The 15176-nt window shown below is 41.9% G+C and overlaps 1 protein-coding gene across 5 annotated transcripts; it reads left to right on the top strand.

Annotated features, from left to right (window-relative positions):
* The first annotated feature begins 8366 nt into the window (after positions 1 to 8366).
* Positions 8367 to 10907, top strand: LOC120051878 (volume-regulated anion channel subunit LRRC8D-like). Of its 5 annotated transcripts, none has more exons than XM_038998763.1 (3): positions 8367 to 8565; positions 8611 to 8675; positions 8721 to 10907. In XM_038998763.1, exons 1-3 carry the CDS (start codon positions 8367 to 8369, stop codon positions 10905 to 10907), a joined length of 2451 nt encoding a protein of 816 aa, XP_038854691.1. The 5 variants fall into 5 exon arrangements, with proteins under 5 accessions (XP_038854691.1, XP_038854693.1, XP_038854692.1 ...); XM_038998765.1 differs by having other exon boundaries at positions 8620 to 8675; XM_038998764.1 differs by having other exon boundaries at positions 8367 to 8627.
* The last annotated feature ends 4269 nt before the right edge of the window (positions 10908 to 15176 follow it).

The following is a 15176-nucleotide window of genomic DNA, read 5'->3' on the forward strand; positions in this document are numbered from 1 at the left end:
TCAGAGTTAGACGTCTCAAGGATCCAGTTGAGACTTTTCCGAGCAGAAATGCTGTGTCACATTTAGAGCCCATTCATGTGCGTCCCGTGCCAGTGCGCAGCCGATGATGTTGTGGGATAGCTATATCCAGTTTGACCTACTACATAAAACAGCGAGTTCTTTATCACACCGTGTTCTCATCTTTTTAATACGACACTAGCCTATGTTCAATCTAGGAGGTGGTGGGTAGCCTATGCAATTTCATATGACGTGTAGGCTACTTAATCATTTTTGGAACACAGTAGTAGCTGAAACTGTTCATAATATAAGGTCCATATAAACTATAGCGTAGCTGATGTGTAGATTACGCAGTTTTTTAGCCTTGACTGTGATATGGCAATGTAAACCGGGTATATTTTTAATCTCTGACGAGTCTACAGCATTTGCATGTGGTCCATCAATTTGAATACAGAAGCCTACAAGGGCATCTAGCTACCACAAACATGGTTTCTTTTGATTGTGGGCAGTGTTGCCAGGTCTAGTTACAATTTCTAGCCAATGACCTCTGAAAACTAGTCCCAAAAAATGTTTTCGAGGGCAAGAGAGTTGGAACATTTATCCATGAATACCTTTTTTGAAAAACATTAACGGGCGAATTAAGAAGGAATATCTACTTAATTTTTAACGATGTAGGCTAGGAAGAAAAATGTGGTTTTCCATCAAAATAATAATTCTTGTAAGTTTAAGAATATATTTCAAGAGAAAAGATAAATTGCTCTTATTAAACTCTCCAGATCATTTTCCATCAATGGATGTCGATTTAACTTGTTTTGACTGCTATGATTAAACAATAAGGCCCTAGGAGGTGTGGTATATGGTCAATATACCACAAAAACCTGAGGAGCCTTATTGCTATTATAAACTGGTTAACAGTGTAATTAGAATAGTAAAAGTTTTAATTTTTTTGTCATTCCCATGGTACCGATATACCATGGCTTTCAACCAATTAGCATTCAGGGATCAAACCACCCAGTTTATAATTGTAAATAAATCCTGTTTGTGCATGTGCATAACTATAATTCTGACAGGAGAGTTTGAATGATGAAAGTTGGACAGAGGATCTCAATCTCTGTGCAAAAAACACTTGGACGAACTTCAAAAAACAAATGTTAGGCTATTTTCTGGCAATTGTGCCTTCATTATGTGCCAGATGTTAAGACTACAAATCGTTATAAATGGCCTATTTACGAAATGTAATTGTTAGTACAATCGGCATAGGCTATTGACAAAAATCAGGGTTTATAATTGCAATTCAACTTTGCCAAGGTTTGCTGAGCTAGATGCAGGTAGGCTATAGCCCCTGAAAGGCCAACATCTCATTTCAGGGAAAAGTCCACAATGAAACTGACATTAAATGTGGAGAATGATACATTCGCGATAGAGCTGTGACCATGATCACAATTGATAACTTCCAATTTAATTAACTAAACATGGCCATTAACAATTGCATAATAATACAAGACTACAACTAAAATTTGAGTTAAAGGCTATTTATTACATCTGTTTGCCAGCTCCAGGTAGGCAACACAAGTGGCACAAATTGATTTGCAATGACTCCAGCGATATCGACATTTCAACATATTTATTGTACTGTATCATATGGTAGGCAACAGTATCTTACAATGGCATAGAAAAGAATAGCCTTTGATGGCCAACAAATGCAAATGTAGCCTATCAGTCTCCACATTTTAAATACATTTTAATTGTGGACTTTTTCCCATTTAAGAGAAGCACACGAGTGAGTTCCATAACTTCCATTTCAAATGTCCACTTGCACAGCGCTCCAGACCCTAGAACTGAGCATGAGTAAAACCCTTCGCTTGATACGGTTGTCCATAAGAAAAGTTGACATTTGAATGCAGTTTACTTAAATTCGCTCAGAGGTGGTTTAATCTAAAGAGCTCTAGTGTGCCTAAAGTCCTTTTCCAATGCTTTGTCACCGTTTATATCAGTTCTAGCGCATTTCGTTTTTTATGGAAAAGGGTGTCTCCTAAATAGCCTACCCACAAATGGTAAAAAGTTGTTACGATGTGCGAGTGTGCTACTCTTTCTCCTTGACAAAAGCTGCCTCTGCTGCAGCACTCTCAACCAGGGCTTTCAACGCACACACACTGCTCTGGCCCTTCCCACCACTCAGTCACTCAGTTACTCAGTAACACCCTGCTTACTACCTGATAGTCAGCAGCAGCAGGTTACAGTTAAATATATACAGTACCAGTCAAAAGTTTGGACACATACTCATTCCAGTATTTTTCTTAATTTTTACTATTTTCTACATTGTAGAATAATGTAGAACTATGAAATAACACATGGAATCATGTAGTAACCAAAAAAGTGTAAAACAAATCAAAATATATTTTATACATTAGATTCTTCAAAGTAGCCACTCTTTGCATTCTCTCAACCAGCTTCATGAAGAATGCTTTTCCAACAGTCTTGGTGTTCCCACATATGCTGAGAACTTGTTGGCTGCTTTCCCTTCACTCTGCGGTCAAACTCATCAGAAACCATCTCAATTGGGTTGAGGTCGGGTGATTGTGGAGGCCAGGTCATCTGATGCAGCACTCCATCACTCTCCTTCTTGGCCAAATAGCCCTTTCACAGCCTGGAGATGTGTTTTGGGGAATTGTCCAGTTGAAAAACAAATGATAGTCCCACGAAACACAAACCAGATGGGATGGCATATCGCTGCAGAATGCTGTGGTAGCCATGCTGGTTGTGTGCCTTGAAATCTAAATCAATCACAGTGTCACCAGCAAAGCACCCCCACACCATCACACTTCCTCCTCCATGCTTCACGGTGGGAACCACACATGCGGAGAACATCCGTTCACCTACTCTGCGTCTCACAAAGACACAGCGGTTGGAACCAAAAATCTCAAATTTGGACTCATCGGACCAAAAGACAGATTTCCACCGGTCTAATGTCTATTGTTCTTTGTTTGTTGGCCCAAGCAAGTCTCTTCTTCTTATCAGTGTCCTTTAGTAGTGGTTTCTTTGCAGCAATTTGACCATGAAGGCCTGATTTCATGCGGTGTCCTCTAAACAGTTGATGTTGAGATGTGTCTGTTACTTGAACTCTGTGAAGCATCTATTTGGACTGCAATCTGAGGTGCAGTTAACTCCAATGAACATATCTTCTACAGCAGAGGTAACTCTGGGTCTTCCTTTCCTGTGGAAAGTAATGATGGACTGTCATTTCTCTTTGCTGATTTGAGCTGTTCTTGACATAATATGGACTTGGTCTTTTACCAAATAAGGCTATCTTCTGTATACCACCCCTGCCATGTCATAACACAACTGATTGGCTCAAATACATTAAGAAGGAAAGAAATTCCACAAATTAACTTTTAACAAGGCATACCTGTTAATTGAAATGCATTCCAGGGGACTACCTCATGAAGCTGGTAGAGAGAATGCCAAGAGATGTGCAAAGCTGTCATCATGGAAAAGGGTGGCTACTTTGAAGGATCACAAATATAAAATATATTTTGTTTGTTTAACACTTTTTCGGTGACTACATGATTTCATATGTGACTCACCACTTGGATTCGGTCTTATGTAGCAACATTTGAAATGGTGTTTTACATTGGATGACAGTAGAGACTCAGAGCTACAAAATTGTATATCATACTGCATTGATGAGGAACAATGGGAAAGTCATTCTGCTTTGAAAGTTGGTAAACTTGTCAACTCTTTTGAGAAAATGGCCTTTGAATGTTTTGGTATCTAGTGAATAGCGCTTCTTTGTCTACACCCCTTCAGCATCGTTCACACCCTCTTAAGCTTTAGCCCCACCCATCTTGTTTCGCTCTCGGAGCGTTCAGAGCGCACACTTGACGCTCTGGCCGATGATTTGTTTATCTATGGATAACATGAAAACAGCCTAGTTTGCAGTTGTTAGCTAATTTGTACTATTTAGCTAGCTTGCTGTTGCTAGCTAATTTGTCCTGGGATATAAACGTTGAGTTGTTATTTTACCTGAAATGCACAAGGTCCTCTCTCTGACAATTAATCCATTATTATTATTATTATTATGTGACAATAATCTACACAAAATACACTAATGTCAAAGTGGAAGAATAATTCTAACATTTTCTAAAGATTAATAAAATTAAAATAAATATAATATAGACTTTGCATAAGTATTCAAGTCCTTGAGTCCATCATAAACTCAGCAAAAAAAGAAATGTTCCTTTTTCAGGACCCTGTCTTTCAAAGATAATTTGTAAAAATCTAAATAACTTCACAGCTCTTCATTGTAAAGGGTTTTAACACTGTTTCCCATGCTTGTTCAATGAACCATAAACAATTAATGAACATGCACCTGTGAAACGGTTGTTAAGACACTAACAGCATACATACGGAAGGCAATTAAGGTCACAGTTATGAAAACTTAGGACACTAAAGAGGCCTTTCTACCGACTCTGAAAAACACCAAAAGAAAGATGCCCGGGGTCCCTGCTCATCTGCGTGAACGTTCCTTAGGCATGCTGCAAGGAAGCATGAGGACTGCAGATGTGGCCATATGTCCGTACTGCGAGACGCCTAAGACAGCGTTACAGGGAGACAGGACGGACAGCTGATCATCCTCGCAGTGGCAGCCCATGTGTAACACCTGCACAGGATCGGTACATCCGAACATCACACCTGCATGACAGGTACATGATGGCAACAACAACTGCCCGAGTTACACCAGGAACGCACAATCCCTCAATCAGTGGTTAGACTGTCCACAATAGGCTGAGAGAGACTGGACTGAGGGCTTGTAGGCCGGTGATGTCTGGTGAGGACCTGCCTTACATCACCGGCAACAACGTCGCCTATGAGCACAAATCCACTGTCGCTGGACCAGAAAGGACTGGCAAAAAGTGCTCTTCACTGACGAGTCGCGGTTTTGTCTCACCAGGGGTGAAGGTTGGATTCACGTTTATCGTCGAAGGAATGAGCGTTACACCGAGGCCTGTACTCTGGAGCGGGATCGATTTGGAGGTGTAGGGTCCGTCATGGTCTGAGGCGGTGTGTCACAGCATCATCGGACTGAGCTTGTTGTCATTGCAGGCAATCTCAACGCTGTGCGTTACAGGGAAGACATCCTCCTCCTTCATGTGGTACCCTTCCTGCAGGCTCGTCCTGACATGACCCTCCAGCATGACAATGCTACCAGCCATATTGCTCGTTCTGTGCGCGATTTCCTGCAAGACAGGAATGTCAATGTTCTGCCATGGCCAGCGAAGAGCCTGGATCTCAATCCCGTTGAGCACGTCTGGGACCTGTTGGATCGGAGAAATGTCCGTGAACTTGCAGGTGCCTTGGTGGAAGAGTGGGGTAACATCTCACAGCAAGAACTGGCAAATCTGATGCAGTCCCTGAGGAGGAGATGCACTGCAGTACTTAATGCAGCTGGTGGCCACACCAGATACTGACTGTTACTTTTGATTTTGACCCCCCCTTTGTTCAGGGACAAATTATTTAATTTATGTTAGTCACATGTCTGTGGAACTTGTTCAGTTTATGTCTCAGTTGTTGAATGTTATGTTCATAAAAATATTTGCTGAAAATAAATGCAGTTGACAGTGAGAGGTGTTTCTTTTTTTGCTGAGTTTACATTTACCTTTGACAGCAATTACAGCTGTGAGTCTTCTTGGGTAAGTCTCTAAGAGGTTTGCACACCTGGATTGTGCAATAGTTGCCTTTTATACAACGGTTGGGTCTATTCCTGAATGCTGATTGGTTAAAACTTAATTTATGACGTAAAAATACCTATTTACTCTGGTCCATCTGACTGCGCAATCCACTGTCTCATCAGCCCAGCAAGGCAATTTATGAACTTGATCTCCACATTAAAAAGCATCTAGACATTATCTCACATTTCTTTTCGACTAACATTTAGTTTTCAACAGCGGAGATTTGTATAAACCTTATTGTTTCAATATTCAATTTCGATCAACAGCTGTCACATAGTAATGCACGTGTCGGGATGAGACAGACAGGCAGGCAGTTTTTCTCAACCTGTTGAAGTCATGAATCAGCATAATTTTAATGGAACAGTGCCTTCGGAAAGTATTCAGACCCTTTGACTTTTTCCACATTTTGTTAGGTTACAGCTTTATTGTTTAAATTATTTTTTCCCCCTCATCAATCTACACACACCATAATGACAAAGCAAAAACAGGTTTTAGACATTTTTGCTAATTTAAAAAAGGTAAATATGATATTTCATTTTTTTATTCAAGTATTCAGACCCTTTACTCAGTACTTTGTTGAAGCACATTTTGATTACAGCCTCGAGTCTTCTTGGGTATGATGCTAAAAGCTTGGCACACCTGTATTTGTGGAGTTTCTCCCATTCTCTGTAGATCCTCTTAAGCTCTGTCAGGTTGGATGGGGTGCGTTGCTGCACAGCTATTTTCAGGTCTCTCCAGAGATGTTCATTCGGGTTCAAGGCCGGGCTCTGTCTGGGCCACTCAAGGACATTCAGAGACTTGTTCTGAAGCCACTCCTGTGTTGTCTTGGCTGTGTTCTTAAGGGTCGTTGTCCTGTTGGAAGATGAACCTTCATAGCCAATCTGAGGTCCTGAGCGCTCTGGAGCAGGTTTTCATCAAGGATCTCTCTGTACTTTGCTCCGTTCATCTTTGCCTCGATCCTGTCTAGTCGCCCAGGCCCTGCCGCTAAAAAACATCCCCAAAGCATGACGCTGCTGCCACCACCATGCTTCACTGTAGGGATGGTGCCAGGTTTCCTCCAGACGTGACTCTTGACATTCAGGCGAAAGAGTTCAATCTTGTTTTCATCAGACTAGAGAATCTTGTTTCAAATCATCTGAGATTCTTTAGGTTCTTTTTGGCAAACTCCAAGTGGGCTGTCGTGACTTTCACTGAAGAGTGGCTTCCATCTGGTCACTCTACCTTAAAGGCCTGATTGGTGGAGTGCTGCAGAGATGGTTGTTCTTCTGGAAGGTTCTGTCATCTCCACAGAGGACCTCTGGAGCTCTTGGTCACCTCCTTGACCAAGGCCCTTCTCCCCCGATTGTTCAGTTTGGCCGGGCGGCCAGCTCTAGGAAGAGTCTTGGTGGTTCCAAACTTCTTCCATTTAAGAAATATGTTTGCCACTGTGTTCTTGCAGACCTTCAATGGTCAGAATTTTTTTGGTACACTTCCACAGATCTGTGCCCCGACACAATCCTGTCTCTGAGCTCTACGGACAATTCCTTTGTCCTCATGGCTTGTGTTTTGAACTGTGGGACCTTATATAGACAGGTGTGTGCCTTTCCAAATAATGTTAAATCAATTGAATTTACCTCAGGTGGACTCCAATTTTTGAAAACATCTCAAGGATGATCAATGGAAACAGAATGCACCTGAGTTCAATTTTCGAGGCTCATAGCAAAGGGTCTGAATACTTATGCACATAAGGAGTTTCTGATTTTATTTTTTATAAATTTCAAAACATTTATAAAAAACGGTTTATGCTTTGTGTGTACATTGCTCAGGATTTTTTTATTTAATCATTTTTGGAACAAGGCTGTAATGTAACAAAATGTGGAAAAAGTCAAGGGGTCTGAATACTTTCCGAAGGCACTGTATATACAAAACAATATCAATAGAAAATAGGTAAAACAAAGAAAATCGTTATCATATTAAAGTTCCAGAGTGGGATCTCTGCTACTTTTAGAGTTAGGATCCGATTTGTAAGTATTACCAACAGAGTGAATGTGAAAATGGATTCAAAATGGTCGCCCTCTGCTGGTGATTTGTAGGATGTGCTATAATACAATTGAAATGAGGGCTGTGATTGGTTACATTGCCTACTATGCCAATTTCTTTGTATAACATGGGCCATAACTTTTAAGAGTAACTTTAATTAAAAATATTTTTTCTCATTGAAATCAAATGTTTACGGCTTAGTTATAGTGAAAGATGTAAATTCTGGTGTTCATTTTGACCGTTCGTTGCAAAGTGATATATTTAGGTATTTTTGTAGTAAATCTAACTTTTTTTGCCCCTAGAGGTTCAACTTTAACATTGAAATAATGATGTAGTCATCTCAAGGGAGAGGTTCGGTATGAAATACACTCTCTTCTTGATGTGCTGGGTGGTACCACCTCAGGGCTTACGATAAAATCAGGTGACAGTGTGCCTTATTCGGCAATGGTCTTGGTAAGTGGAGTGCTGGAATCCTGCTTTTTTTTACCACGCTGCTTGATGAACCTAACCTTTCGTCCACAAAGCAAAAATAATAACAAAGGTACTGGGGTAGATACTGCCATTTTTCCCCCTCATCTTCAATTCACTATTTAATGAATATGTCTGTTTTCTGTTGCAGTGATGTTTACTCTCACAGAGGTAGCCGCCCTGAATGACATCCAGCCAACTTATCGGATCCTGAAACCATGGTGGGACGTCTTTATGGACTACCTGGGTGTTGTCATGCTGATGCTGGCCATATTTTCTGGAACCATGCAATTAACCAAAGACCAGGTGGTTTGCCTTCCCGTCCTGGAACCAGCTCCAGAGGACCCCAGCAGCTTCACGACACCGCAGCCAGAGGAGGGGTCTGGTTCTGGGTCAGGGAACGGAGTAAGCAGGGTGACTCTAGCCGCCGCGCCCCTAATGATTAACGATCTACCGGATAGTGTTGTTCATGAGATCCACTTCACACAGTTTGGTGGTGTTGGACAGCAGCCTCCGCCAACAGGCGTCAGGACAAACCTGGACTTTCAGCAGTATGTTTTTGTCAATCAGATGTGCTACCACGTTGCCCTGCCGTGGTACTCAAAATACTTCCCATACCTAGCTCTCATACACACCATCGTCCTTATGGTCAGCAGTAACTTTTGGTTCAAATATCCAAAGACTAGTTCGAAAATAGAGCATTTTGTGGGCATTCTGGGGAAGTGTTTTGAGTCTCCTTGGACGACCAAGGCATTGTCCGAGACGGCATGTGAGGACTCAGAGGAGAATAAGCAAAGGCTCACTGGTGCCCATTCCCTACCAAAACATTTCTCAACCAGCAGTGAAGAGGGAAGTCCTAACCAGTCCACCCCGATGCTGGCTAAATCTGGGGTCAAGTTTACTGCTGATAAGCCTGTTATTGAAGTCCCATGCATGACCATACTGGACAAGAAAGATGGAGAGCAGGCCAAGGCCTTGTTTGAAAAGGTTAGGAAGTTCCGTGCCCACGTGGAAGACAGTGATTTGATCTACAAGCTCTATGTTGCTCAAACTGTGATCAAAACCGTGAAGTTCATTTTGATCTTGTGTTACACAATGACATTTGTTGCTTCAATTGACTTTGACCATGTGTGTGAGCCTGACATAAAACATTTAACCGGATACTCTAAATTCCAATGCACACATAACATGGCATTCATGTTAAGGAAGCTGCTTGTCAGCTATATTTCCCTCGTCTGTATATATGGCCTCATCTGCATATACACTCTCTTCTGGCTGTTTCGACGACCTCTCAAGGAGTACTCTTTCGAGAAAGTCAGAGAGGAGAGTAGTTTCAGTGATATTCCTGACGTGAAGAACGACTTTGCGTTCCTCTTGCATATGGTCGATCAGTATGACCAGCTGTACTCAAAGCGTTTTGGCGTCTTCCTCTCTGAAGTCAGCGAGAATAAACTGCGAGAGATCAGCTTGAATCACGAGTGGACCTTTGAGAAACTGAGACAGCACGTAACCCGTAACGCTCAGGACAAATTGGAGCTCCATCTCTTCATGCTGTCAGGTCTGCCAGATGCTGTCTTCGATCTGACCGATTTGGAGATCCTAAAGCTAGAGCTGATCCCAGAGGCCAGGATAACAGCCAAGATCTCCCAGATGATCAACCTTCAGGAGCTTCACTTTTATCACTGTCCTGCCAAAGTTGAGCAGACCGCGTTCAGTTTCCTTCGCGACCACCTCCGGTGCCTTCATGTCAAGTTTACAGACGTAGCTGAGATCCCCACCTGGGTGTACCTGTTGAAAAGTCTGAGGGAGCTATACTTGGTCGGGAATCTGAATTCTGAAAACAACAAGATGATTGGTTTAGAATCTCTCAGAGACCTGAGACATCTGAAGATTCTGCATCTAAAAAGCAACTTGACGAAGGTCCCAACCAACATAACAGATCTCTCTCCACACCTGATCAAGCTGGTGGTACATAATGACGGTACTAAACTCCTGGTACTGAACAGTTTGAAAAAAATGATGAACCTGGCTGAACTGGAGCTTCACAATTGTGAACTGGAGAGGATTCCCCATGCTATTTTCAGTTTGACCAACCTGCAGGAGCTGGACCTGAAATCCAACAACATTCGCACCATTGAGGAGGTCATCAGCTTCCAGCACCTCAATAGGCTGATCTGCCTTAAACTGTGGCACAATAAAATCATCACCATTCCATTGTCCATAAGCCATGTCAAAAACCTTGAGTCCCTCTACCTTTCGCACAACAAACTGGAATCTCTGCCCGTACCTTTGTTTAACCTGCTGAAGCTGAGGTATCTGGACGTTAGCCACAACTCCATAGTGGTGATCCCTCTGGAGATCGGCTTCATGCAGAACCTCCAGCACTTTGCCATTACAGGAAACAAGGTGGAGGTGGTACCCAAGCAGCTGTTCAAGTGCACCAAATTGAAGGCACTATGTCTGGGACACAACTGTATCTCTGTCCTTCCAGAGAAGATTAGCAATCTGGTGCAGCTAACAAACCTGGAGCTTAAGGGAAACTGTCTGGACCGCCTGCCAGCCCAGCTAGGCCAGTGTCATCTCCTCCGCAGGAACTGCCTGGTGGTGGAGGACCACCTCTTTGACTCACTCCCCCTAGACGTCAAGGAGAGTATAAATCAGGAAGCCAACGTTCCCTTTGCTAATGGGGTGTGAGTGTGGAAGGACAGTCACTTTACCCATACAGGAATGAGATTACAAAAATGTGGCAATAACTGTCCATACACAACTTTAAAAAAGTCAACTTTTTTAATTACAGCATGTGAACTGGAATAAAGGTTTTTGCTCAGGGCTGACTCGTCGAACAGATGATGTTTAAACTTATAGAAAATGGCACTGTGCTAACTATTTAGGAGAGTTGATTCCAGGTACTGTGGAAAATTCTAGAAGGATGGTCTAGATCCAGAATAATAGGTTAGTTCCATAGTGATGGGCTGATTCCAGAATAATAGACAAGTTCCAAAATGATGGGCTAGTTCCAGAATAAGGAGCTGGTTCCAGAGTGAGTTAGTTGTAGAATGACAGCAATGGTTGTGTTAGACACTAAATGATTAGTCAATGTTCTGAGGAAAAGGGATGCTCCTCTTAATGAAACAGAGTATGGTGGTGTAGAATTCATAGATACCAGGGATACAGTAGCCTCAAAGTATTGGCACTCTTGATAAAGATCAGCAAAAAATAATGTATAAAATAAAGAACACAAATACTGAGCTATATTGTATGCAATTTTTATTATTTTATACTAATACAATCGCTCAGAGAAGTAGATTTGGTTTAACAAGTAAAACAAAACAAATCTCAAAAATATAGGTGTCACAACTATTGGCACCCCCAAAGATTCTTATTTTACTTTTTAAAATGAATCTCAGTTTAAGGGACTATATTGTGGCCTTCCATGGCTTCTTGTGTAAAAATGAGATAACACAAATGTAAAATCCATTTGTCATCCATCATCGGGCTCCCGAGTGGCGCAGCGGTCTAAGGCACTGCATCTCAGTGCTAGAGGCGTCACTACAGACCCTGGTTTGATTCCAGGCTGTATCACAACCGGCCGTGATTGGCAGTCCCATAGGGTGGAACAATTGGCCCAGCGTCATCCGGGTTATGGTTTGGGCCGAGGTAGGCCGTCATTGTAAATAAGAATTTGTTATTAACTGACTTGCCTAGTTAAATAAATAAAAATGTAATAAAACTGCAAGTTCCCGAACATTTCTGGGGGGAATGGCCCTGGCCCTCACCCTCCGATCCAACAGGTCCCAGACGTGCTCAATGGGATTGAGATCCGGGCTCTTCGCTGGCCATGGCAGAACACTGACATTCCTGTCTTGCAGGAAATCACGCACAAAACGAGCAGTATGGCTGGTGGCATTGTCATGCTGGAGGGTCATGTCAGGATGAGTCTGCAGGAGGGGTACCACATGAGGGAGGAGATGTCTTCCCTGTAACCACAGCGTTGAGATTGCCTGCAATGACAACAAGCTCAGTCCGATGATGCTGTGACACACCGACCCAGACCATGACGGACCCTCCAACTCCAAATCGATCCCGTTCTAGAGTACAGGCCTCGATGTAACGCTCATTCCTTCGACGATAAACGTGAATCCGACCTTCACCCCTGGTGAGACAAAACCGCGACTCATCAGTGAAGAGCACTTTTTGCCAGTCCTTTCTTGTCCAGCGACGGTGGGTTTGTGCCCATAGGCGACGTTGTTGCCAGTGATGTCTGGTGAGGACCTGCCTTACAACAGGCCTACAAGCCCTCAGTCCAGCCTATCTCAGCCTATTGCAGACAGTCTGAGCACTGATAGAGGGATTGTGCATTCCTGGTGTAACTCGGGCAGTTGTTGTTGCCATCCTGTACCTGTCATGCAGGTGTGATGTTCGGATGTACCGATCCTGTGCAGGTGTTGTTACACATGGTCTGCCACTGCGAGGACGATCAGCTGTCCGTCCTGTCTCCCTGTAGCACTGTCTTAGGCATATCACAGTACGGACATTGCAATTCATTGCCCTGGCCACATTTGCAGTCCTCATGCCTCCTTGCAGCATGCCTAAGGTACGTTCACGCAGATGAGCAGGGACCCTTGGCATCTTTCTTTTGGTGTTTTTCAGAGTTAGTAGAAAGGCCTCTTTAGTGTCCTAAGTTTTCATAACTGTGACCTTAATTTCCTACCGTCTGTAAGCTGTTAGTGTCTTACTGACCGTTTCACAGGTGCATGTTCATGAATTGTTTATGGTTCATTGAACAAGCATGGGAAACAGTGTTTAAACCCTTTACAATGAAGATCTGTGAAGTTATTTGGATTTGTACGAATTATCTTTGAAAGACAGGGTCCTGAAAAAGGGCCGTTTCTTTTTTTGCTCAGTTTACCTGCTGTAAAATATGATGGTAGATATTTTATGATATGGGGCTGTTTCACTTACACTCGTCCTGAGGCCCTTGTTAAGGTCAACGGCATCATGAACTCTTCCAAGTACCAGGACATTTAGCCAAAAACCTGGTTGTCTCTGCCAGGAGGCTGAATTTTGGCCGCAAGTGGATCTTTCAGCAAAACAATGACCCCAAGCATGCATCAAAATACACAAGGAAATGGTTAATTGATAACAAAATCCACATTTTGTAACGGCCATCTCAGTCCCTGGACTTGAACCCCAGCACAGACCAAAGGATATCAAGGATCTGGAAAGGTTCTGTGTGGAGGAATGGTTTTAAGATCCTTCCCAATGTGTTCTCAAATCTCATAAAACATTATTGAAAAAGGATAAGTGCCCTTATCCTTGCATGGGTAGGGTGCACAACGTATTGGAAACGGGTGGCAATCATTTTTACATATCTTAATATATATATTATTTTAGCTTGTTAAAGAAAATATTTTTCTCTGAGCAATTGTATTATTATAAAATATAATTTTCCAATTGTTTTGAATAGGCCATACAATATTGTTCAGTATTTGTATTATTTATGTGATACTGTCTTTTTTGCTCATCTTTATTAAGGGTGTCAACAATTTTGGTGGTGACTGTATATCAGGGTTGGGCTCAATTCAGAATTTAATTGAGAATACTTTATAAATTTCAATTCCTGAATTGAAGCAGCAAACAGGATAAGAATTGCAATTTGAATTACAGGAAATAGAATTGAATTAAGTGAAATTCTAAGAAATTCAAAAGGCAGTTGCAAAGAAAAAGACATATCTCCAACTGGCCAATAAAAAGAAAAGATTAAGATGGGCAAAAGAACGGGCACTGGACAGAGGAACTCTGCCTAGAAGGCCATCATCCCGGAGTCGCCTCTTCACTGTTGATGTTGAGACTGGTGATTTGCGGGTACTATTTAATGAAGCTGCCAGTTGAGGACTTGTGAGGTGTCTGTTTCTCAAACTAGACACTCTAATGTACTTGTCCTCTTGCTCAGTTGTGCACTGGGGCCTCCCACTCCTCTTTCTATTCTGGTTACAGCCAGTTTGCTCTGTTCTGTGAAGGGAGTTTACAGCGTTGTATGAGATCTTCAGTTTCTTGGCAATTTCTTGCATGGAGTAGCCTTCATTTCTCAGAACAAGAATAGACTGACGAGTTTCAGAAGAAAGGTCTTTGTTTCTTTTGAGCCTGTAATCAAACCCACAAATCCTGATTCTCCAGGTACTCAACTAGTCTAAAGAAGGCCAGTTTTATTGCTTCTTTAATTAGAACAACAGTTTTCAGCTGTGCTAACATAATTGCAAAAGGGTTTTCTAATGATCAAGTAGCCTTTTAAAATGATAAACTTGGATTAGTTAACTCAATGTGCCATTGGAACAGGAGTGATGGTTGCTGATAATGGGCCTCTGTACGCCTATGTAGATATTCCTTTAAAAATCAGCAGTTTCCAGCTACAGTAGTCATTTACAACATTAACAATGTTTACACTGTATTTCTGATCAATTTTATGTTATTTTAATGGACAAAAAAGTCGCTTTTCTTTAAAAAGCAAGGACATTTCTAAGTGACCCCAAACTTTTGAACGGTAGTGTATCTGGAAGTGTGACTTGTCAGATTCAATGAAACTCATGTTCTATGACTGAGTTGAATTTATTCGAATTGCACTGAATTAAATTATACTTCCTGTCACTCAAACTCTAATTCTACATCCTGTGGAGTGTGGCTATATTCAATTAAAATGTCAACTCATGAGTTGAATGGGAGTCAATTCCAAAATTCTGAATTGGGCCCAACCCTGGACTGTGTATGAACTGATGAGCTTTTATCTTTTGTTATTTTGTTTTATTTACTGTATGTTTTATAGCAAAATGTCTCTACCTTTTACCTGAATCCAGGATGTAGCAGCTTAGGGATTCCTCTCACGATTTTTACGTCATTCTTTTGTTGTCATTATTTAGATTATAAATACCTGTGGTTGTTTGAAAGGAATCTCCAAACTTACCGACA

This window comes from Salvelinus namaycush, chromosome 8 (genome assembly GCF_016432855.1).
Source record: "Salvelinus namaycush isolate Seneca chromosome 8, SaNama_1.0, whole genome shotgun sequence".
NCBI lineage: Eukaryota > Metazoa > Chordata > Actinopteri > Salmoniformes > Salmonidae > Salvelinus > Salvelinus namaycush.

Bases quoted from the DNA above. Each gene is read 5' to 3' on its own strand.
- LOC120051878 (XM_038998762.1), top strand. From the start codon at position 8,367: ATGTTTACTCTCACAGAGGTAGCCGCCCTGAATGACATCCAGCCAACT.